The sequence below is a fragment of the Dendrobium catenatum genome, unplaced genomic scaffold (genome assembly GCF_001605985.2).
Source record: "Dendrobium catenatum unplaced genomic scaffold, ASM160598v2 fragScaff_scaffold_1066, whole genome shotgun sequence".
Taxonomy (NCBI): domain Eukaryota; kingdom Viridiplantae; phylum Streptophyta; class Magnoliopsida; order Asparagales; family Orchidaceae; genus Dendrobium; species Dendrobium catenatum.
The window spans coordinates 335719-363073 of NW_021319528.1; the positions used below are offsets into that span (position 1 = coordinate 335719).

Consider the following 27355-nt stretch of genomic DNA (forward strand, 5'->3'; position numbering starts at 1 on the left):
TCAACCAGGTTGACCCAGGACTCAGGTCTGAGCTCAACGATGTTGGTCTAGCCATCTGAGTCCAGTGGCGGGGAGATATTGAGCCAAGTGGATCTGAAATTGATTTAAAATCAATTAGAAGGTATTTGGGTCAATTTGGGTCAACCCTGGTTGACCTGGTTAATCAGGTAGACCCAAAACCTGGGTCTGGGCTTAGCAGACTTAGCTTAATTCCCTGAACCCATTGAGATGGGTCCTAGGGTCTTGCCTGGTCAAACTTGACCAGGTCAACTCTTTGACCTGGGTCTGGGGGAAAAACAGGTAAACAAATGAACCCCTAACAGGACTGGCGAACAAACTAGTGAACCGCTCGTGTTGGCGTTGACTGAATGTGACAAAGAAAGTGAAGTAAAGAGTACACAAGTACAAAGTGTACTAAAAAGGTGGAAGAAAGTAGGGAGCCCTTCTCCTGGTCTTACCCTATAATAAGGGTAGAGCCTAGGAGAGATTGTAGAGCAGTAGTGCACATATAAAATGTCACCATATGGTGAACAAGTGGTGGGATCTTCTCCTGGTCTGACCATACAACACGGGCAAGGCCAAGGAAAGAACCAAAGTAGAGATCACCGCAAGGGTGAAAGAGGTAAAGGATGTCTCCCCTAGCCTTACCTTGTAGTGAGGGTAGAGCTGAAGAGAGAACCAAGAGTAAAGGTCACCACGAGGGTGAAAAATTAGGGAGGGTTTCTCTCCTTAACTTACCCTGTAGAGGGGGCAGAGCCGAAGAGAGAACCAAGGGTAAAGTAGTAAGTAAAAGTGAACCGACTATCTGCCTGACCGTATCAAAACAACAGAATAGAAGGTAAAGTGATCCCATTTCCTCCTGATCCTTTCGGAATAGTGGATTGGGGAGACTCAGTATTCGCCTGACCATATCAAAATAGCAAATGAAGGAGTCACAAAATCTGGTTCCTGCCTGATCAAAACAGGGCACTCAGGGTAAAAAGGGTGGTGAGGAATGCCTTCCAGGTGCTATGTTAGGCTCTCTCAACCAAGTAAGTAAAATCTACTACCTGCCTGACCATATCGAAACAGCAGGTTAAATGGTGAAAAGATCCGGTCTCCTCCTGATCCTTTCGAAATAGTGGATTGGGGTGACTCAATACTTCTATCTGACCACAACAAAAATAAAGAAGCCATGAAATTGGAAGCATGCCTAGTCTTTAACAAACATCTCTTATTTATATTTCTAAACCCTATGATCAATGGCTAGGATCATTTTTAGAGTGATTAGGAGGGAAATCAAGCCCTGGGGCCGTGGTTTTGAATTTTAAATTATTAATGGGGAGTTATAAAGCATTAAAGAGCCCTTTAATGGGCCATAATGGGTTAATTTTGACCTATTAAGACTTGGGCTGACCAAGTCAGAGGTTGACTTGATAAACCTAGTCCATTGGGCCCAAGGGAGTTGGGGATCAAGCCATGAAAAGGTTTGGATTTTATTCAGATTTAAAATGACCCATTAAGGTTGGGTTGACCTTGTCAACCAGGTTGACCTAGGACTCAGGTCTGAGCTCAACGACGTTGGTCTGACCATCTGAGTCCAGTGGCGGGGAGATATTGAGCCAAGTGGATTTGAAATTGATTTAAAATTTATTAGAATATATTTGGGTCAATTTGGGTAAACCCTGGTTGACCTGGTCAACCAGGTTGACCCAGGACCTGGGTCTGGGCTCAACAGACTTGTCTTGACTCCCTGAACCCATTGGGATGGGTCATGGGGTCTAGCCTATTAAAATTTGACCAGGTCAACTCTTTGACATGGGTCTGGGGGAAAAACATGTCAACAATGATGTCGGAATTCGGCAATCTTGGGCTCGTTGGATTTTTCTCGTCAAGCCTCTCAATTCGATTGTAAGAACAACATAATTGGAAACCGTTTGGTAACTCAAACTATTGTTTGAAATTTACAACAGTACTTCGGGTGCTTGATTTGGACTCATTTGGGCTCAGACTGAGTCAAATTTGGTGTCGTTGAGTTCATATTTTCGAGACGCTCAGTTTGATTGTAAGTTTGCTGAAATCAGAGTTCAGGTGATCCCGTATTTAATTTTTGAAGTTTCCAACTCAATTTTTCCTCAAGATTCGTGCCCAATCAAGATAATTTATTGATGATGCGTCACATACATTAATTTGTTTTTCAAATATCAATCGTGGTCTCGCATAGAATTTTTTTAGGCCACATACGATAAAGAATCTGGATATGGGAGAGGGAGAAGGGTTTGGGATGATATAGGGCTATTTTTAGTGGAGTTTTCGACAAATTTTCTGTCGAAAATAAAATAACAATTATGAAAAAAAATGTCAAAAATTTTGTCGGGATGCTTAATCACCGACAAAATTTTTGGCATAAAAATTTCACCTGAATTACATGCAGAATTTTTTTCGGTAGTTTCAAACAGGATTTTGTTAGTAATTTACGAAGCCAAAAATTCTGTTAGTAATGCATATATTTCTTATATTGTATTTTGTTCTAAAAAAATAAAAAATAATAATATGCATTCAGAATAAATAATAACCTTCTTCAAATTTTCATTCATCTAGAGATCGAAAATAATATTTCAGAATATAATAAATTAACCAAAATATTTAAATGAATTATGAACTATTAAAACAAAAGAAACCTTACCGACTCAAAAATTTATTGTGTCCAGACAACGGTACCTCAGTATCGAAAAGTACCGAGTGCGGTATCGAGCTCGGTACCGAGTGCCTAGTGATTTGACGTATTTTTATTGGTCTCTTGGCACGTTCGGTGTCCGGACACAATAATCTCTCTATCGACTTAGAATCCCTGCTCACCCACAAAACCAGCCTATTCAATAGGGCCATTGTCCTTGCCTGAAATATTTTAAACCATAGCATAAGTACATAACTTGGTAGAGCCGAGTGTTCCCATTGCAGAGTCAATTTAGATGTCAGAATAGAATGTTATGTATATTTATTGGGCCCAAAGATAATTTACAATACACCTTCATTTTTATAATAGAGCTCTAGAATGCGATGAAATACATAATGATGCACTTACAATGTAAAACTAATGAATTAAATAGAATGCATGAAACTCATCTAGTTTTACAAAATCCTTCAAATTTCAGTTACCACAATAATATTGTTAAATTCACAATAAGGATATAAAAAGCCGTTTTGTTATATTTCATCAACTGCACAGTGGTTCAAAACTGACACATTTATCCAGAGTTATCAAAAATTCATAAGGAAAAACTAACTGGTGAAAATTTATTTTCTTTTTATCAACTTATCCAAAATAGTATGCAGAATAGTATACAAAAAGTTACACAATGAAGCTTTCTCCAAACTTAAGAAAAATACCTTTTAAAGCATATATTTTTATAAAAACACTTGAATTGAAATTATAAACCACTAACTTGGCCAAGTGCCACAGCTCTAAGCTTCCTAGTGTCATTGCAGTCTCATAGAATATTGCAGATTCTCCCCGAATCTTACCATTGGAGCACTGGACACCACGACAGCGCCACCTAGCACCACAAATGTACCATTTTTTTTTTCCCTTTTTTTTTGTTTTTTGAGAGCTCAATATTGTGGAGCTAACAATCTCGACGTCGCGTCAACCTCAAAGCAAACTTCAAACCTTAGATTTTCACTTCTCCAACCCACTTCTTTACTTATTCATATCTTCCTTAAACATTATAAAACCTATAATGCTAATCAAATTCTTTATATTTTCAATGTTAATCAATATTGTGAAGATAAGATTTTCTTTGTTATTTTTAATTACCACGCACCATTTAATTTTCAATTAACTTATACTCAGGAATTAAGAATGAGTCTGGATTACGGAAATCCATTAGGACCAATTAAGGCTCCTGTATAATCCAATATGGTTTGAAACCTTTATAAATTATCAGGAGTTATGATCCATGGAATATCGCACATTTTAGTACGATCACTTTTCTTTCAACCTGATATATCATCAAGAAATTATCTTGAACGGGCACGAATCTCTGAGGGAAAAATCTAGTTGAAAACTTCTAATATTAAGTTGGAGACCAAATGAACTCAAATTTTAGAAAACTTACAGTCGAACTGAACGGTCCATGATCAAGGGATTCAACATCATCCGTCCATTCAAACCTCTCCCAATATGCCCATAATATTCTCCTTATTTACTGGCCATGTAACTCTTAGAAAATTAGAAATAGACCCCTCATTCTTCATTGACGGGGGGGGACCTGAAGGGATGAAGAAGGGCCCAAGACAGAAGAAAAGGAAGAATTCTTTTGCCACAAGACTCCTCGACAATCTCCTGGCCACCGACCGATGCTAGACTTTCGTCTGTTGTCAGATTTCTACCCAACGCCGGAGTTATGTCTGTCGCCGATTTTTGCTTGTCCCCAAACTTTCATCGGGATTCTACCAAACAATGAATTTCTACTCGACGCCGGACTTGTGTCCATTGTCGGATTTCCATTGGACTTTTACCCGACGTCGAACTTCCGCTCGTCTTCGGACTTCTGCTTGTCGCTGGACTTTCGTCAGGCTTCCACCTGACACCGAACTTCTGTCCGTCGCTAGACTCCTTCCCAATGCCAGATTTCTACCCTATGCCAGACTTCTGTCCACCGTCATTAGACTTTCGTTGTACCTCTACATGAAGCCGAACTTCCGTTCGCCGCCAGACTTCTTCCCATCGCCGGACTTTCGTCAGACTTTTAACCAACACTAAACTTGTGCCAATTGTCGGACTCCTACGCGACAGGACTTCTGCCTATTGCCGGACTCCTATCTATCATCCTTCATATTCCTCATGGTTCAAGATATGTAAAAATACTTTCTATTTCTAACTATCCTACTAAAGCTTCTATCCAATCAATGTCTCCCTATTTCAGAAATATCTATTTCACAATTTATGAAGCAGTTAATTTCCTTAGTATGTATCAACAGTGATAAACTAAAGGGAGAGATTCTTAATAATTTATAAATTTGAGAATGCAGAGTTATTCTAACAATAGAAATTAGGAACCATCTACCCCATAGTTTGATCTTTTGTATGCTATGGACACAAAAATGGAATATAGCTTACTTTTCTCATATATGTTTTTGCACTTTTATATAAAGATTAGTTAATATATATGACTTATAATTTAGAAAATACAAAATGATCTTTTGCATTTGAGTTAAATGTCCTCTAATTTATCTTACTATACCAACTTAGAAACTCTTGCAAAGCTGCAGATCAATTATTACTTTTTCTTTTATGAATTTATAACTATCCCTTCGTAGACTTTCTTTTACAATCAGGTTGCACTCCACTTGGATGCTATGATTCATCCTGTATATGTTGTTGTCCAACATAATCTAAAAAAAATTGTTTGATGCTTAGGTAATGAATTGTGATTGATTAATTATATATATATTTTTAATTTTTAGGCAGTGATACAAATCCTCAAGAAATTAATACTACTACTATTATAAAAATTCTACTTATATATATATATAAGTCATCCCGGCCACAAAAAATTCTAGTAGCTTAATATTAAAAAGAATTTTAATACAACATCATCCCCAACAAGGAATTAACCAAAAAAACTAAAAAATGAAAAGAACACCAAGTAAGAAACAACAACAAAAAAGTCACCATATCCTCAAATAAGGCAACTCAACTTTGTCCAGAATAGTCCTCCCCCTCAGTAGGCAGAGGTAAAAACAAATCAAAGAAATCCTTGAAATAATCTAACTGACACCTAAGTTTAGCAAGCCAATTAACACAACATTTACCTTCATAAGAAATATGATTAAAATACAAATTGAGCATACAAGATCATCAACATAAGAGAAGTAATACGTAATGAGCCAAATTGGTGCAAGGCTTGGACTACTCGGTACACATACACATCGTCAAAGAACGTTGATCATGAACGTGAGCGAGTGAGGATACGCTACAACATTAAAAGGCTTTGTTAGGATATGCTTGAAGATGCTACTATTTTCAGGAGAAGTAGATGTTAGGAAATATGTGGATTGTTAAGACGGATTCCCCCCTCAAAAAAAATTAAAATATTATGGTCTTTAGGCAATTTCCCTAACATAATTAAACACACTATGTAGAGTTGTTATTGTTATGGAATGATGAACAAAGAACCAAATACAAAGAGAAATAGTAAAGAAAATCAAAAAATATCCTTACAACCAAATTTATTACGGGGGACCTGCTCCATGACCTAGCGGCCTAGATGCGCAGGTCGAACCCTGCCAAAGGGCTTTGCCACATTTTACCCCAAACATATTTGCAAAGTGTACAACAATTAAGGATAAGAACAAATACGAGTCGATAGGCAGCACCACAGATGTTGCCATTGTAGCTGAGGCTCCTCCTTCTAGGTGGCTTATGAGGTCGAGTGATGGCTCTAGGCCTTCTGGCTACCCAAGGTGACGAATATGTGTGTTGAAGGTGAGGGAAAATAAAGCTACTATGAGCTAACCAAAGGAGGTTTACTTAGCCCAAAATGTGTGATATACTACAAAAAAAAATCGCATATTTTTTATACAAAATTATAAAGTTTCTAGCAGGTTTCCGACGAAAATACCTTCTATGGTAAATCGAGTGTCGGAAAGCTTTTATGTCCAAAAAAATATGCAGGAAATTTTTCCTGGTGGAAAAAAACTGTTAGAATAAATAAAACAGTTTTTAAAACAATTACGCCCTAGCAGGCCTATATCCCACGAACACACCCTAGCCCACTGCATCCTGTAGATGCATAAGAACACTTCCGTCCGCTGCATCCCACTGATGCACACCCCAGCCCGCTACATCTTGCTCCAGCCCACGCCAGTGGGCCTTGCTCCCGCACCCTCTTCATTCATAGCCAGCGGTCTTGGTTCCCACTCTCGCTCCCATTCTCACCAGCGGGACTGCATCCCACGCCCAGGGATTTGCCAGTCTGCCCTGAGAATTGAACCGATGATCTCTCCCACTCCCCGCCCGCGATCATAAGACCACCATACCGTTCCTACAAAAGTGTTTTAATGGATAAATTTTTTATTTATATTAAAACCTACATAATATTACAATTAAAACTAATTAATTTAAATTCATTATTTAAAATAATGATCAAAATATGTTATTTAAGTAATAATTAAAGAAACTATGTTATTAAATTAATAATTAATTAAAACATATTATTAAATTAATAGTAAATTAAAATAAACTATAAAATTATTAATGAATTAAATTATGAATAAAATATATTTTCCGAGATTTTTAGACTCCGTCAGAAAATCTATCAGAAACATATCCGATGGAAAATCTGCTAGAAAATTTGTAAATCTGCCAGAAAATATGTTGGAAATCTTCCTAAAATTCCGCCGGTATTGGGCAATTTTCTTGTTGTGAGAGACAGAACAGGACTCGGGCAGTTTCAACAAATCTTTATTATTATTTTTTTTAATAAAATTTTGATGAAGCTGGTTCCCATCTAAAATTTAACTTTTTTTAAATAAATTCAATTTAAAAAAAATTTCAAACAATCCATGCAAACACATCATATCCCATTGACCTATCGAATCAAAGTCTAGAACTTTTTACTGTTCATGCAAGAAATTAATGATTTGCTTTCCATTTGGTAATTAACATAAACTAATGACTGTACTTATTGAACTTTAACTTATTAAAATAATTGTTTAAAGCGAAAGTACATATTAATTTTGATCATAGTTAAATGCTTCATATAATTTTATTTAAACATCTCCTCAGGAGATTAATCAATTTTTGTTAGTTATTTAAACAAAAGCTATTGTTATCTATGGACGTACAAAATCTCTGGCTTTGGCTAGGCCGGGAGATCAAACATGGGTTCTCGGCCCGCAGTTGCCTCTTTACGCCATAATGCACGTGGAGCAATTTGAGGATATTTACTATCATCAAGAAGATAAAAAATTTTACACAATCACACATTTCTTGATGGTTCTGGCTTTTGATGTCAATGGGAAAAATGTTGAAATGATCTGCCCGGCAACTCAAGAACCATGCTTGCGCACCAAAAACTCTAATTACATATAATATATTGCTTTTTTGTCAGGATCATTTCTAAAAATAGAGAGGGTGATTGATGCAAAAAAAAAGAAGATAGATAATAGTTGGAAAGCAAAGATAGTGGGTATCTTTGTTTCCAAGTTTGTGCCAATTGCTATCGCTTCTTGTTCTTCCTCTTATTGGATCCCCATTAAGGATCTAGGGGGTTGCTCGTTGTTTGTGGGATGTAATCAGACTTTTTCTTTGCATCACACACTTGCTCCTAGAATTAGACCAAATTTTATATACTTTGTCGATCTTTTGAGCACATGTTGCAAAGGAAGGTTAATCAGGATGCTGGGCTTTTTTATCTTCATTGTGAACAATTTCATTATTTCCTTGACTCGGATTCACAGCCTAATTAGCCCCCTTCAATTTGGTTTAAACCATCTCATTCATAAATTATATATCTCTGTCTTTGCTAAGCATGTAATATAAATATTTTTGAATTATAAGTCCGTTTTTAATATTATAATTTGTGTTGCTAAGGAGAATCATCAACGTGAGATCAAATGATCCCATATACAGAAGACGAAAGGTGTGGTTAAGAGTCTAATTTTTTGACAATCTTTGTGATGTATTAAATAATAAAGAAGTAAGCTCAAAGCCATGTTATTTAAGCATACATTTTAATTAATCAAACCGTCAAATAAATGCATAATATAAACATAAAAAGTGGATCACATATTGTTGAAAACTTTTCAAATTAGTGAACAAAAAGCATTCAAAATAATTTCAAAAGTTCTCAAAGTCATTATTATGCACATATTTTTAAATATTTGATTGATGAAGATGAATTTGATCCAAATATTTTAATTTTGAAATCATAAGGAACTATAAGCATAATGATATTTAATTTTTATACAATAATGCTTTTATAAGTAGAGTAACAAATATGACTATTTTTTGGTTCATATTTTTAAACGGTAAAGGTTCTCCTCTTAGGAACGCCTCCTCCATGTTCATCTCTAAGTCTAAGAGAGAGCCTAACAGAGAAGAAGCTTTTTCTAGACTCTAATGGAGAGGAGGGAGGAAGAAGAAGGGTGGAAACGGTAAATGTGGGTTCTGTTCCATTCTTTGTTCATTATTCCTTCCATCTTTAGAGGAAACAAGATATGAAGTGGGATCTCTTTTAATCAGAATTAATGAATGGTTTCCATATTCCTAAAATGAGAAAATTTTATGTACAACATATATATTTTTTGTTATATGAACTAAATTGACCAGAAATTTTATTAATTTATAATATTACTAAAAACAAACTATTTCCAACCTCATGAAAGAGCCTTTAAGACACCAAATACATTTTGTAAAATGAAATAATATAACTATTGTAAATAAAAGCTTTTGTATGCGGTAACACATACAATATATGTTCTCATCTTCCACTCATTTATATATTTAAGAATAATCATTTGGAAACCTCTTAAAACAATGCTATATTTTAACACAAATTCAATCTCTTAATAAACCGCATGCAATAAAAGATAAATTTTAATTAAATAATCAAATTAATTTTTATGACTTGAATTTTTCACCCTATTCTATGTATGGATAATGCTAGTTGGCCAATTTCATTTGCCCAAAATGAGAAGAAAATATAATGCATTTTAATATTTGCCACAAATACTTATTCTATTCCACATATTTATATCTGTAGAAATATTGCATATTTGATTCCAAGTCTTACTAATTTTTTTCTGAGCGTGGTAGTGTTGGAAGGTACCGTAGCTCCTTTTCTCCATTGACCACCACAAAAACAATAATATTATGGCATGGTCTGATCTACCCATAGAACTCCTTTGTTGCATCTCATCTCACTTGTCCATTGTAGACTTAGTCCGATTATCTGTTGTCTGCACCTCATGGACTTTCACTCTTGCCAACTATGCACTCATTGGATTTCAATGTCATCCCTCCCCATGGTTGCTCCTTTCCAATGATGTCAGAGAGGCCTCTGACGAACTAACCTTCCGCGAACTTACCATAAGAGAAGAAGATGCTGTCCTCAGCTTCCGTCGTCGGTTCTCCTCCATTGGTAGCCACACCTATGGTCGTCGCTGTTTTGGATCCAATAATGGATGGCTTGTGACCCTTGACAAAACTGATCTACAGCCTCGCCTCTTCAACCCTATCACAAAGGCTGAAATATTGTTCCCATCACTTTTCACCTTGATTGAGATACAATATGCCTCTGATGGCTCTATCAGGATTTTGGACAATGAAACTTTCTTTGACATTATGGCTGATGACGTACGTGATATATATTTTCATAAGATTATTGTATCCTCTAATGACTCTTATGGAACTGCTGTAGTTATCTACGGCATTAAAAAAAAGCTTGCTTTGGCAAAGTCAGAAGCTCTGACTTGGGTTCATGGGCCACATTTATCTCCTTACAGCACAGAGGATGATGAGCAATTTGAGGATGTTTGCTATAATCAAGAAAATCAAATATTTTACGCAATCACAAATTTATCTATGGTGCTTGCTTTTGATCTCAATGGACAAAATGTTGAATTGATCTCCCCGAATATGCCCAATTCATGCTATCGCACCAGAAACTTCGATTGTATGTACTATATCGCCTTTTTTTCAGGAACTCTTATAAGAATAGTGAGGGTGATTGATCTTACTCCTAATAGTCCCTATAACGCGAGAACGATAGCTATATTTTTTTTCAAGTTTGTGCAAGCTGTTGTTACTTCTTCTTCTTCTTCTTACTCTCAATGGATCCCCGTCAATGATCTGGAGGAATATTCCTTTTTTGTGGGTTTTAATCAAACATTTTCTTTGCATCACAAGGTTTCTATCGGAATTAAACCAAACTGCATATATTTTGCCGATCATTCTAGCAACATGTCGCCAGGTTTTATTGATTATGATGTTGGACTTTTTGATTTTTACAACGATCGGATGCAGTATATCCTTCGCCCATATTCACGTACTAATTGGCCTCCATCAATCTGGTTTACACCATCACCTTCATAAATTGAATATCTTAATTTTTGTTATCCATGTAATATGAATATTTTTAGATTATAAGTCTATTTTTCATATTTATTGGACAATTATTTAAGTAATATTGAGTAGTTTTTTTATTTAAACATGTACTTACCTCTTTTATATTTGTTTTGAAGAAAGGATATTTTAATAATGTTAGATCACACTTGATTCTCTTGGAAGAAAAGACATTATATATATATATATATATATATACTCATGATTGAATAAAGATTATGATTGCAATGAGAAATGGAATCAAGTAGAGATCATGATCATGATAACTATGTGATCAAATAAATATTGTGATTAAAATAAAATGCATGCAGTCAAATTGGCTTGGTCCTCTTAGGATTGTTTTAAAGATTCCAACAAATCAATCACAAATGCCTCCTTCTTCTTTGTCTCTAAGACTAAGAAAGAGTATAACAAAGAAGAAACATTGTCCAGACACCAATGGAGAGGAAGAAGGAACAAAAGGGTGGAAAAGGCAACTGAGATTTATTTTCCAATCTTGTTGATTACTTTCTGGCAAAGGCAATATACATATATGAACCATACATGCATTATTTTACTTTAATATTTTTCATTTCAATTAATTGGCGATGATTAACTACTTGCCTTAATTTTTTATTATTTCATTATTCCTTCCATCAATCACTTGCAATGATTCCTCATTTGAGGAAACAAGATATGCAGTGGGATCTATTTTAATCATAATCATTGAACGGTTTGCATATTACTAAAACAAGAAAATTTCATGTGCTATATGATATATATTTTCATTATATGAACTAAATTGATAAAAAATGTATTAATTTACAATGTTATTAAAAACAAACTATTTCCAACCAAATGAAAGAGCCATTAAGACACCAAATTCATTTTGTAAAACAAAATAATATAACCATTGTAAATAAATATCTTTCTCTATGGTAACACATGTACAATATATGTTTTATCATCATCTACTCATTTATATATTTAAGAATAATCATTTGGAGACCTCTTAAAATAATGCAAACTTTTGACACAAATAGTCTCATTCGATCTCGTAATAAAGCACATTCACTAAAAGATAAATTTATATTTAAAAGTAAATATAAAAAATTTAATGTTTATTACATGAATTTTGCACCCTATTCTTTTTATGATAATGCCAGTTGGCCAATTTCATTATCCACAAATGAGAAGAAAAATTAATGCACATGAATATTTGCTAGAAATACTTATTCTATTCCACATATTTATATCTCTAACAAATATTGCATATTAGATTACAACTTTCATTAATTTTTACCCGAGCGTGATAGTGGTGGAAGGTACCGTAGCTCCTTTCCTCCATTGGCCACCGCAAAAAGAATAATATTATGGCATGGTCTGATCTCCATATAGATCTCCTCTACTGCATCTCATCGCACTTGTCCATTATAAACTTAGTCTGATTATATGTTGTCTTCACCTCATGGAGTTTCATTCTTGCCAATTATGCACTCCTTGGATTTCAATTTTGACCCTCCCCCTAGTTGCTCATTTCCAATGATGCCGAAGAGGCCTCCGATACACTCACCTTCCGTGAACTTGCCATGGAAAGAGAAGAAGCTATTGTCATCTTCCATCGATAGCCACACCTATCATTGTCGTTGTTTTTGATTTAAGGATGCATGGCTTATGAACCTTGACAAAACAGATCTACAGCCTCGCCTCTTCAACCCAATCACAAAGGCCAAAATATTGCTTCCATCCCTTCTCACCTTGATCAAGCCACAATATGCCCCTGACGACTCCATTAGGATTTCTTGCAATGAATTTTTCTTTAACACTACGACTGACGACTTATGTGATTCATACTTTCATAAGATCATTATCTCGTCTAAAGACTCCCATGGAATTGTTGTTATTATTTCTGACATTACAAAAGAGCTTGCTTTGGCCAAGTTAGAAGAACTGACTTGGGTTCTCGGGCCACAACTATCTCCTTACAGCACGGAGGACAAGCAAGAGTTTGAGAATGTTTGCTATCATGAAGAAAATCAAAGATTTTGCGTAATCAGTAATTTTTCTATGGTGCTTGCTTTTGAACTCAATGGACAAAATGTTGAATTGAACTGCCGGAATATGCCCAACCCATATTATCACACCAGAAACTTCTATCATATGTACTATATTACCTTTTTGTCAGGAACTCTTATAAGAATGGATAGGGTGATTGATACTACTTATGATAGCAACTATAATGCAACAACAATGGCTATCTTTGTTTCTAAGTTTGTGCCAGCTGTTCTTACTTCTTCTTCTTCTTCTTCTTCTTCTTCTTCTTCTTCTTCTTCTTCTTATTCTTCTTCTTACTCTCAATGGATCTCCGTCAACGAGTTTGGGGTTACTCCATTTTTGTGGGTTATAATTAGACATTTTATTTGCATCACAAGGTTTCTATCGAAATCAAACCAAACTGCATATACTTTGATGATCATTCGAGCAAGATGTTGCCAGGTTATTTTGATTATGATGTTGGAATTTTTTATCAATACAATGATCACATTCAGTATATCCTTCATCCTTATCCACAAACTAAGTGCCTTCCATAAATCTGGTTTACACCATCAATTTCATAAATTGAATATTTTAATCTTTGCTAAGCATGTAATATGAACATTTTTGGATAATAAGTCCATTTTTTATTTTTATTGGATAAAGTTTTAGGTAATATTTAATTGTTTTTTAATTTAAATGTGTACTTTCCTCTTTTATGTTTTTTTTTTTTTAAGAAAATATATTAATATTGTTATATCACATATGAGTATTTTTATGAAATCTGCCTATGGTCAAACCACCATTGCCAAATTGACATCATTTGTTGTCACCAACATCCCTTCACTGATCTCATAATCTCAACTATAATTATAGGAGACCAAACAAATGTTCCCTAATTTATAATCTAATATTATCCAATTGTGGATAAGAACAAACTTTTGTAATTTCAAATACATGGCGGATTATTTCAACAGAGTCAAGGTCTAAGGTTTTATTTTTTATTTTTTTTACATAAAAGTTATGGCATCTCCAACATTCTTCTCTTTTATATGTATGTCATAGATCTTTTAATAAAGCAATTCCACTAATCCCTTACTTTTAACACCGCACGTATTCAAGCATGCAATAGGTACATATGACTCGTATATATCCATAATCATGAATTAATTATTGATGCTTGCTATGTCATATTATCATTATATTGAAATTGGTAGGGCGGAAGAAGATTATTTTTAATTTAGAGAGAGGATGGATGTTAAAAGCTGGAGTTAGATTAATTTCTATATAAGGGGATGTCCACCTTCAAGAAGACAGATAATTGAGAATGAAGAGTAATAAATGGGTGAAAGGATGAAAACATACAAGATTTCTAGCTAGTATGACCGATTTCTCGGTAAGGAGAAGTCTCTAAATTATATGATTTTTTGTTTCTATTTTGCCATCTCATGATATAATTCAACTAAATTTTATCATGACTTTAGTTCATCTCTTTCTAATGAAGTTTAACATAGATGATTATTAGAAGTATCAAATGGTTCAAGTTGATATTGATGCATGCATCTTAGACAACCAGTCTTTGTGATGGCAAACAATGTGGGTCAAGTAATATGCTATAAGGAAGTTATATGTTAACAAGTGGTACACATAGGAGAATTAATAGTCTAACATATTGGTTGTCTTTTAGAGTAACGAATATTCAAGGATAGGTGGCTATTATGAAGGCTATGGAATCTTTGGGGTGTAAGGTTCATTATGTATGGCCAAATAATAGCAATGTTAAATATAAGTTTCCACATATAATTTACTAACAAAAATATTTTCCTTATATTAATTAAATAATAAAAAAATATTACATAAATTTGATAGCTATTATTTTATTGCCTACAAATATAACGATTTCCTTGATTGAAATTTTCATCTGATATATTTAGTTCGCAAAAAACAAATAAGAATTTATGAATAAACTTGTGAAACTTCTTATTCCTAGAGGGAAGTAAATTCTATCCATATATATTAAGATTATTTATTTAATAATTTTTTATGTTTCACTACAAAAAAATGAAAAAACAAGTTTCTCATTAAATATTTTTTATCTTTTCAAAATATGTTTCTGATTAAATATTGATCATGTTTTAATCTTAACTTACAATTGTTAAAGAAATTGCAATGTGAGTTAAGAAAAATTTAGTCAGTAAAACTCTCTAATTTGAAAAAATAAATCAAAATAAAATGAAGAGCAAGAAAAATGCACCAAATTTGAAGAAGATAAGTGAAATAATAAACAATCAAGTGAAAATGATGACCTCAGCATGAAGAAAAGCAAACTCCTGGTCGTTAGGAACTGTATTGCCATTTAAAGATTCCTTCATCTAATCTTTCCATTGATTTCTTGATTCTTATTCAAATGGAATGAATTGCAAACACAAATGAATCAGTTTCTTTGAAGGATATTGTTTTCTGAGATCTACCGGATGTCTCATTAACACGCAATTGATTACCCGCACTCATGATCTTTATCGTTTATAGGAGTCGAGGTCCTTCCTCCTCAGCTTCATCTTCACAATCTATTAGTGCTACCATCGAATCTCATCCTTACTGGATGCACACTTGAATCACTCTTTCCAGTTCTAATTTTCTCTGTGATTATGCATAGTTGGTGGAAAGGAGACAAGAGGGAGGAAAGGCGGATTAAGCCAAAAACTCCCACAAAGCCATTTGTTATAATACAAGTATAATAGTGAAGAGCTGCTTTAACTTCTTATGGCTAAAAATTATCCATTGTGGAAGTCTAAAGCTCTAAGAAAGTGCAATAACCTATCATAGATTTCTGATCATTGGGATCACCAGCCCAATCTGAATCGGAATAAGCAAATAAACTAAGAGCAGCAGCAGTGATAGGCAAGCCAAAGGAAACAGTACCTTTGATGTATCAAAGATGTCGCATGAGAAGTTTGAAATCTTCTTGAGGTTGATGCATATGTTGACACAGTTTATTAAATGTGTAAGCATTGTCAGGTCTTGTGAGTGTTAGATATTGAAGAGCGCTGACAAGTTGCTTTAATAGTTTGGTCTGAGCATGTACTAGAGGTTGGGAGGAGCTTAAGACTAATTTTGAAGTAATAGGTGTGGAGATTGTCTTAAAATCAGTCATGTCAGCTTTGTGAAGTAAATCAACAGTATATTTGGATTGGGATAGATGAATACAACTAGGAGAATGTAATACTTGCATTTCAAGAAAGAAAGGAATTCTACCAAGAGTTTTCATATAAAATCTGTGAGGTTTTGCTGAAAGAAAATTCTTGATTGTTGAATCATTATTACTAGTGAGTAGAATATCATCTACATAAACCAGAATACAGAGAACTGCATAATCCTTATGGTAAATCAGCAAGGATGAGTCGCCTGTACTATGAATGAATACATATTTAAGAAGATATGTAGAAAAATTCTCAAACCATTGCCTCAACAATTGTTTTAAACCATAGATAGACTTTTGTAATAAGAAAACATAATCTGGGTGTAAGGAATCCTTAAATCCAATTGATTGAGACATGTAGAAAATGTCCGTAAAATTGCCATGTATAAAGGCATTTGAGACATCGAGTTGAAGCACTACTGACCTCATTTTTGTATGATGCCACTTTGACCTTTTCCTGGACTCTCGACCCTAGGATACCCTAGACCCTAAGACTTCATATATCCTAGGCTCCTTCTAGTCCACAAACTCTAGGATCAATTTAGGTCTTAGATCAATCCAAACCCAGCATTCCAAACCAAATCTTTGGGTTAAAGACTCATGTCCTGAAACCCCTTCTAGGTGATTTTTCCATCACCTTGAAACCCAGTCAATTGATCCTTGATTACTAATCTATCAATTGCATATTGATAAGATATATCTCTTGGGTCAGTCCTCTAAGTTTGAGCTCAATCTGATGTCTCTAATCCCATAAACTAAATTCAATTCTAAAGGCTGTTAAACCTTTAAATATTTATGACTCATGCCACTAGACCTATCACCCATTAGAATCTGACCATGGAGTCCCCTCCAAACCTTTTTATTCCTTCCAAGTCCTTGTTATTGAATTTTTTAGCATTATTCTACATTTTTTTGGAATCATTTTGATCCAGAATTGATCTAAGGCCAAAATGACCAAAATACCCTTTAAGGAGATTTTTGGACTTTTAACCTAAATTTAATTTGACCTGGCTTTATCAACCTTTGAAACTTCCTCCAATCATTTTCAAACAATATTTGGGACCTATTAGACCCAATTTCAAAATCTTGGGTCAACCTAGTTTGGCCTAAAGGCCCCTTTATGATCAAAACAGTCATTTTGACTAAAATGACCTCACCTTGCCTTAGAATCTATCCTAACACATTCAAAATATAATTTTAAACTTGTTGATCCATGTCTTTGCCCTTGGGTCAACCTAGTTGACCAAATTAACCTAAGTTTACCTAATGACCCATTAAGAGCCCAAAATATATCATTTGACCCAAATGAGCTTTCCAAACCTTGAAACAATATCCATTAGACTCCAAATATCCAAACAAATTCATTTGACCCAAAACCATGCCTTGGGTCAACCTGGTTGACCAAGTTAACCTAGGCTGACCTATTAATCCTTAAGGGGTCAAAATTTGTTAAAATAAACCCTTTGAGCTCTCCAAACCCTATCATCCATTCAATCTAACTTCTATATATGGCTTAGGCATGACTTGGCACTTGGTCAACACAACCGAAGTTGAGTTGACCAAGTCAACTCTCAATCTCAGGTTCAAACCTCTTTGGCATTTGCTCCCACTCACTCTAGCCTTGATCTTGATCTTTGACCCTTACCTAAGCCACCCCAAATAACTCCCTACCTCTCCTAGTTGTCATATTGGCAATTTTGACTTTGTTGACTAGTCAAATCAGTGAATGAGTCATTTAAGCCCATCCTTAAGGTGGTCAAATCCTCATTTTGACCCCAAGAGCTTTGGCCTTAGCCTTGGACCTCATCCAACCTGCTTCCCATACCCTCTCACCGCCACCTCATCCTCTCTTGACCTTTTGACCGGGAAATATGGTCAACAAAGGGTTAAAAGAGGAGCTCTATGGTCAAACTCACATGTGAACCCATTCCCCACTGATCTAGGCGGCTGATTTAGTCCCAAATGGGAGCTAAAGCTCTCTAATATTCTCCCTAACCCGGCTCAATCCTTGGTTTGGCAGAGGAAATGGCAGTGGTCCCCCCCAATCTCCTTAAACTAACCAATGGCCTCATGGCCTTTTCCAGCCTTTTCCTCTGCCACCCAATGGCCTGGGACACTTTTCCTCTATCAGAGTAAAGCCCTTGATGCATCAAAGCCATCCAATTTAATCCAATGGATTTGAATAGGGCAAAAGCTCATTTTTGAACATCATTCATCATCTTACAATCTCTCACTTCCTCCAGCCTCCCAGAATGAGATCTCTTTTCGTTCTAACTCTCCAAGTTCTCCTCTACCTTCCTACAACAAAACCCAAGTGGTTGCACATTACCTGTGATGAGTTTTTTGGTAAACCAACGACCTAGTCCGTCCCAGCCTTATAGAAGTTGATCAAGGCATTTTCGAGCATGAATTTCTTTTGGAGATTTATACGAGGACAATCTACAAGCTCAATCATCTAAACACATCGAAGATCTATTTAGTTCTATATTAAGCATATTTTAAGCCGTATAAATGTACCCCCAGTGTTTTTATTCATGTCCTTAAGTTATGTTTAAAATTTTACATATTTTGGTGCATCCGATTTAGAGAACGAGGCAAAAATCATTTTCTAGGACGTTTTTGTAACCTAGCCTAGGTGTACGAAATATCAACCGCTGATCTTATAATCAACGGCCAAGATCTCGTCACACCACGCCCCGCTCCTGCAGTGTAACCTGCAGTAGGCTGAGATCTCCGTTCGATTTTATCTGGGCCCTTCGTTTTAAATAGTGGAGATGGGATATCCATCGTCTAATCTTACTCGATCGAGATAAAAATGCTGGATTCAATCCCTACCGTTGGATTAACCCGTGGAAGATCCTACGGCAGCAAGATGCTATTGACTCGAAAAAGTCAACCGCGCCGTCACGGTGCCGTGTTATGCAATGATTTCCAATGATTGCCACAGCGTAATCATTGGCCATCAATGCTCGACCGTTAACGCGATTTCGAACTCGCGGCCGGGATCTCGCCACAACTCTTTCAGTCAACACGGACTCGATCTGACGCTCTAGATGAAGCCGTGTGTCCACCGTTAGAGCCAACACCATTAGCTTCTTTTCATTTTATTTAAATTAACTTTAAAATTGTTTTTAAGGGTATTTTTAGTATAAAAATCATAACAAATTAAATACTAAATTAAAATTAACAAAATATGTTTTAATATTTTTAGAAATATTAATATTTCAATTTAAAATTATTATTATTTTATAATATTGAACGTATACATATATATATATATATATATATATATATAACTATTTAAATATTAAATTTAAAGTATGTATGGCCAAAAACTAACAATTTTTCCATTAGCCCAACTATTGGTGAAGGCTTATAATAAATCTCAATTTTTTATCATTGCATTATACAATCATATCATACTTCTTCCAAAAAATTTTGTGACAATTTCTCTTTATAAGATATCATGGATTGCAATTGTAGTACTAACATAATATATATATATATATATTTACACATTCAATTTACTATAAAAATGTTTTTTTATATGAACAAAATAATATAAAGGGGATCATCATATTTGATAACTATTATTTTCTGGTATACAATATATGTTTAAATAGACAATTTTCGCATATAAAACTTTTACCTTAGAGAATTAGTTCACAAAAAATGAATAAGAATTTAAGACTTCACTTATGAAACATCATCCTTCTACTCACGGAACTCGCCGATTTTCCTGCATCATCAGGGAAGTTCCTCTCCCTCTTTGATGTTTGTTTCCTCTATACTTCAAGTGTTCTCAGGTTTTTCTTTTTTCTGCGATTTTTTTTGGATGTTCATGTTTGTTTCTCCATGATAATTTAACCTTCAACTATTAAAATGGAAGTTAAACATGTTCGGTTTGATGGTCCTAGCTTTTTAACCAATAAAAAGACTTCTCGCCCTTATATTGATGCCCTTTCGGTTGCCTCTTCTTAGGTTGCTTTTCTTGGTCAAAAAACTACAACCCATCACGGGTTGTTGTCGCTTTGAATTTTTGAAGATGAGATCCTTGCTCTTACAACCTTGTTCGAATTCGAATAATTAATTGATTAACTTTTTTAATCGCAGACCTAGTCTGGACTCGATTCGAAATTTTTCTTTAATTTTAAGATTAGCGGTGATTTCTCGGTTACACTCTTGGATTAAAGGAAATTCTTGATCAAACTTATAAATGACATGGATTTTAGTAGAGTTGTTTTCCCATTATTTTTGTTTTATGCAGTTGATCAAATGGTTGCAATTTTTTGACATTATTGTGGAATCCGCCATCATCCTTATTTGGGTTTCATGGCTCTTGCTTGTTGGTGGTTGGGGTATTTTAGGCTGGTTTCTAGTGGGTTTGGTTTTTTATGTTTTTGGTGTTGTCGTGTTATGGTGAGCACGAATGTTTGGTTAGAGGTACCCTGGTTGGTTGTTGTGGGTTTTGGTCATCTGATTGGTTTGCTTCTATTTTGGTGTTGTGTTTATTTCTTTATTAATGATGTGATTATTTGATTTTATTTGGAGGTTCACTTCTACTACAACTATTGTACTTTTGGTTGTCTTGGATCTGACTTCTTTTTTAGGTAGCGACTCCTTAGTGCCCTATAGTTTTTTTTCTTTTTGTCTTATTTTGTAATTTAATAAGGATCTTAAGCTCTTAGGTTTATTTTTTCTTTAAATGCTTCTCTTTGAGCATTAGTGGCTCTAGATCCCCTTAAGGATGTGTGTTTATTTTTTGAATTAACACGTAGGACTCTCATGAATTTTAACCAAAAAAAATTATGAAACATTTTATATATATAATAAAATAGTCTCATTATATAGGGAATTACATTCCATCTATATATATTAAGATTATTTATATAACATCTTTTTATGTTTCACTACATAAAAATAAAATAAAATAAGTGAATGATGTTTATATGAAATTTATCTTTTCAAAATATGTCACATATTTAATCTTGATCATGCTTTAATCCTCACTTACAATGTTGAAGAAATTACAAAGTGAGTTAGGAAAAAATAGTTTGGGAAATTCTCAAATTCATAAAAAAAAAAAATCATAAGAAAAAAATAAGAGCAATAAAAATGCACAAAATGTATAGCAGATAAGTGAAATAATTATTGAACCTCCACTAGCCCTTTCATACAAGCTTTTCCTTCATCACCAGCTTCCTTGGAGAGAATAGGTGACCCTACGTCACCTCCCACCATCTTATAGCTTCATCAATTAAACCGCTCTAGGGATAAAAGAAATGTGAAAATGAAAGGGCTCCCCCTATAGTAGTAGTTTTAGATAACTTAAAGAGCAAGTGGGTTGCTTACCCTATGTATTTGTATAAATTTTTAAGAAAAGGTAATGCTCAAACTGACTATATTCTATTGATACAAACTGCTGACCAAAGTTGAGTTTTGGATTTAGGTATGTTCAGTTTGGGTATTCTTTTAATAGTTATAAGCATGATTGTGTTTAAATATTTGATTGATGAAGAATTCGATCCAAATATTTTAATTTTCAAATCAAAAGGAACCATAAGCAAAATGATATTTAATTTTTATACAATAAATATAATACAGTAAAGCATTTATATGTACAATGAATATGTCAATTTTTTCGTATATAGTTTTTCAACAATAATGGTTCTCCATGGATGCCATTAATCTGTTTGATCCTCTTAGGATTGTTGTTAAGCTTCCAACAGACCAATCACGCTTGCCTCCTCCGTCTTCGTCTCTAAGACTAAGAGGGAGTCTAACAAAGAAGCAGCTGTCTCGACTCTAATGGCCTAGGGAAGGAGAAGGGTGTAAAAGATAGATGAGAATTCTTTTCCAATCTTGTTGATTACTTTCTAATGAAGGCAATACACATGCACCATGCATGCATTATTTTACTTTAATATTTTGTCTATCAATTAATTGGCGATGATGAACTACTTACCTTTTTTATGTCATTATTCTTTCCATCAATTACCCAACGAAGATGTCTCATTAGAGGAAACAAGATATGCAGAGGAAAAAAGATATGCAGTTGTATCTCTTTTAGAGAAAAATGTAATATACATGCACCGTTCATGCATTATTTTACTTTAATATTTTGTCTATCATTTAATTGGCGATGATGAACTACTTACCTTATTTTCTTAATTCATTATCAATTCCATCAATGGGATCTCTTTTAATAAGAACCAGAGAATGGTCCATATTACCAAAAAAAAATTTTCATTTACTAAATTGATCAGAAATTTTATTATATGAACTAAATTGATTAGAAATTTTGTTAATTTATAATGTTATTAAAAACAAACTATTTCAAACCTAATAAAAGAGCCATTAAGAAATAAAATAAATTTTGTAAAATAAAATAATAAAATTATTCTAAATAAATACCTTTGTCTACAGTAACACATATACAATATGTGTTTTCTTATCTTCCACTAATTCTAATATTTAAGAATAAATCGCTTCGAGACCTTTTAAAACAAAGCCTTTTTTTGACACAAATAGTTTTGTTGGATCTCCTAATAAATTGAATGCAATAGAAGATAAAATTTAATTTAAAAATGAATATTTAATTTTAAAAATATAAATTTATTTTTTACAACATGAATTTTGCCACAAATACTCATTAATGGATAATGCCAGTTGGCCAATTTCATTTTCCACAAATGAGAAGAAAATTTAATACACTTGAATATTTGCCACAAATACTCATTCTATTCCACATATTTATATCTCGAACAAAGAATGCATATTTGATTCCAACTCTTATTAATTTTTGTCCGAGCATGGTAGTGTTGGGTGGTAGAGTTGGAAGGCACCACAGCTCCTTTCCTCCATTGGCTACTGCAAATACAATAATATTATGGCATGGTATGATCTCCCCATAGATATTCTTTCTTGCATCTCATCACAGTTGTCCATTGTAGACTTAGTCCAATTATCTATTGTCTGCACCTCATGGAATTTCACTCTTACTAACTATGCACTCCTTTGATTTCAATGTCATCCCTCCCATTGGTTGCTCCTTTCCAATGATGTCGAAGAGGCTTCTGACACACTCACCTTCCGCGAACTTACCATATAAAGAGAAAACTTTGTCGTCAGCTTCCATCGTAGATTCTCCTTCATCAGTAGCCACACCTATGGTCGCTGCTATTTCGGCTGCAAGGATGGATGGCTTGTGACCCTTAACAAAACAGGTCTACAGCCTAGACTCTTCAACCCAGTCACAAAGGCTTAAATATCGCTCCCATCCCATTTCACCTTGATAGAACCACAACATGCCCCTGACGGCTCCATTAGGATTTATTTCAATGATTTTTTCTAGGACATTGGAATTGATGACTTCCGTGATACATATTTTTATAAGTTCATTGTCTCGTCTAATGACTCCTATGGAATTGTTGTTGTTATCTATGGCATTACAAAAGAGCATGCTTTGGCAAGGTTAGAAGATATGACTTGGGTTGTTGGGTCACAATTATCTCTTTATAACCCAAAGGACGAGGAGCAGTTTGAGGATGTTTGCTATCATGAAGAAAATCAAAGATTTTTTGCAATAACAAATTTTTCTATGGGTGCTTTATTTTGACCTTAATGGACAAAATGTTGAATTGATCTGCCCGAATATGCCCAACCCATACTATCACACCAGAAACTTCTATCGTATGTACTATATTGCCTTTTGTCAGGAACTATTTTAAAAATAAAGAGGGTGATTGATAATGCTTCTTATAGCTACATACAACGAGGGATATCTTTGTTTTCATATTTATGCCATCTATTGTTACTTCTTCTTCTTCTTACTCTCAATGGATGCCCGTCAATGAGCTGGGGGAATACTCCTTTTTTGTGGGTTATAATCAGACATTTTCTTTGCATCACATGGTTGCTATCGGAATTAAACCAAACAACATATATTTCACCGATCATTCGAGTAACATGTCGTCAGGTTATGTTGATTGTGATGTTGGACTTGTTTATCTTTACAATGATCGCATTGAATTTATCCTTTATCCACGGACTAATTGGCCTCGATCAATCTGGTTTACACCATCACTTTCATAAATTAAATATTTTAATCTTTGCTAAGCTTGTAATATGAATATTTTTGTATTATAAGTCTATATTTAATATTTATTGGACAAATTTTTAAGTAATATTTAATGGTTTTTTTATTTAAATATGTACTTTCCCCTTTTATATTTGTTTTGAAGAAAATATATTAATAATGTTAGGTCACAGTTGAGTCTTTAAGTGAAATCTTCTTAGCTAGTAGAATCAGCTTCTTTTTTTTTTTTTTTTTACTTAAAGAATGATTTGGAGTTTTTTTGTAATTACCTGAAATAAAAGAAAAAAATTGAAGTATATGAAACAAATGAGAGAAATTGCTCCCAAAATTATATATACTCATAAATCCTATGCCTTGAAAATTTTAGAAAAAGTATTTTCTCATAAAATGCATAAAAATTTAATATTTTTATTTAAAATTAAAGATATATTTGGTACTTAACCTTCAATCTAATTTAAGGAAAAATTAATATTTTTTAGCTCATTTTTTATTTTAATAGCGATTAAGGATTTCAATGAAAAAATATTTACGGAAAAAAAAACTTTGTTATTGTAAACTCCTTTTCAAGAGGACAACAAACAAGATTTTTAAATGGTATGACTAATTGCTCATGAAGGAGGGATTTGCAAGTCTCTCAAGTCATCTCATGATATAATACAACTTAGTGATTTCAAACACTCGTCTGGGGACTATTATGAAGACTAAGAAATCTCTGGAATGTAATGCCCAAAAACTAAAAAAATTTCCATTGGCCCAATTATTGGTGAAGGCTTATAATAAATCTCAATTTTTTTATCATTGCATAATACAATCGAATCATACTCCTTCCAAAATTTTGTGCCAATTTCACTAAATAAGATATCATGAATCGCAAGTGAAGTACTAACATAACAAAAAAGAAAAAAAAACTATAAAAATAATATTTAATTTCCTACATACAATTTTATATTTCCACATTCAATTTACTAAAAAAAATATTTTTCTTATATGAATAAAATTATATAAATGCTTACATAAATTTGATAACTATTACTTTCTTGTATACAATATATGTTTGAATAGACAACTTCTTTATATAAGACTTTCACCTACAAGAATTAGTTCAAAAAAAAATGATAAAAGAACTTAAGACTTAACTTATGAAACATCTTCCTTCTACTCATGGACCTCACCAATTTTTCCTGCATCCTCAGAGAATTTTCTTCTCCCTCATTGATGTTTGTTTCCCTTGGACTCAGGTATTCTCAGGTTTTTCATCTTTTTTTTTAATGACTCTTTTTTAAAGTTTATGTTTGTTTTTCATGATCATTCCACCTTCGACTGTTCCAATGGCTCAAATGGCAGTTAACCATGTTCGGTCGGATGATCCTTGCTTTTTAAATGATAAAAGGACTTCTCACTCTTTTATCGATGCCCCCTTGGGTGCCTCTTCTTTGCTTGCTTTTCCTGATCTCAAAACTTCAACCCATCACAGGTTGTTTTCACTTTGGATTTTGGAAGATGAGATCCGTTCTCTTACAGCCCCTTTTGAACTCAAATTAATCGATAAATCCCCTAATCGTAGACCTAGTCTAGACTCGATTCAGAAATTTTTCTTTAATCTTAAGCTTAGCGGTGATTTCTCGATTACCCTCTTGGATTCAAGCCATGTCTTGATCAAACTTATAAATTACATGGATTATTGTATATTTTTTGCCCATTGCTCTTATTATGTCTACAATTTCTTTATTAAGTTGATTAAATGGTCGCTATTTTTTTACGTTGTTGTGGAATCCCACATCATCCTTATTTGAGTTTCTTTCCTAACCTTCGACATCATTTTTTTTCTCCCCATATACTACACGGATTGGGATATTTTTTTGTTGCCCTCTTAAAACTGATAATGCTACATCTAATGGTAATCCTCCCTTGGTTGCTTGTGTTTTGGTCGAATTAGATATCACTAAATGATATCCTAATAGTGTTGGGCTTAGGCCTGAAATTTTTTTGATATACAAGTTGAGATGGAGGAATTTCCTACTTTGTTTGAACACTATAAAAGTTTTGGGCTATTTTCTTGTAGTTTTGGGGTATCCTACTCTGTGGTGGTCTCATATTTTGTTGTTTGTTGGGTAGTCTCTAGTTGCTTGGGCTCGTAGTCTCCTCTTTTAGGGGTCGAGGAGTGGTTGTTTGGTTCTTCTAGTGTTGTTAGCCTTGTGATTGGGGTCCTGTGTTTCATGGCTCCTTCTTGTTGGTGGTTGGGGTCTTTTGGGCGGGTTGTTAGTGGGTTTAGTTTTCTATCCTTTTGTTGTGTTTCCCTGCTGTGGTGGGCTCGATTGTTTGGTTGATGGTTCCCTGGCTGGTTGTTATGGGTTTTGGTCATTTGATTGGTCTGCTCCAATTTTGGTGTTGTGTCTATTTCTTTATCGATGATGTGATTATTTGATTTTTATTTAGAGGTTTATTTTTTCTTGCAAGTCTTAATTGTGGTTTGGGTCTTTTGATTTTGGTCGTCTTGGCTGGTTCAGGTTGTTTGATTCTACTACAGAAGCTATGCTATTTGGCTATTCTATGCTCTGGCTCCTTTTTGGGTGGTGGCTCCTTTCTACCCCATAGTTTGTTAATTTAGTTTTATTTTGTAATTTATTTGGGTTCTGAAGCTCTTAGGATTATTTTTATTTTAGATGTGTCTCTTTGAGCATAAGTGGCTCTAGCTCCCCTTAAGAACTTGTATCCTTTTTTTTATTTAACGCATAGGCCCATCCATGAAATTTAACCAAAAATGAAAAGACTTATGAAACATTATATATATATATATATATATATATATATAATAGACTCATCATAGAGAAAATTACATTCCAACAAATATATATTAAGATTATTTATTTAACATCTTTTTTTATGTTTCACTACATAAAAAATATGCTAAAATAAGTGAATGGTGTTTATATGT

At 34.0% G+C, this 27355-nt stretch overlaps 1 protein-coding gene across 1 annotated transcript; it reads left to right on the top strand.

Moving 5' to 3' along the window:
- The first annotated feature begins 9859 nt into the window (after window positions 1-9859).
- LOC110093779 lies at window positions 9860-11080 on the top strand. The gene has a single exon (XM_020818764.1). The coding sequence runs from the start codon at window positions 9860-9862 to the stop codon at window positions 11078-11080; it is 1221 nt and encodes a 406-aa protein (XP_020674423.1).
- Window positions 11081-27355: the final 16275 nt, after the last annotated feature.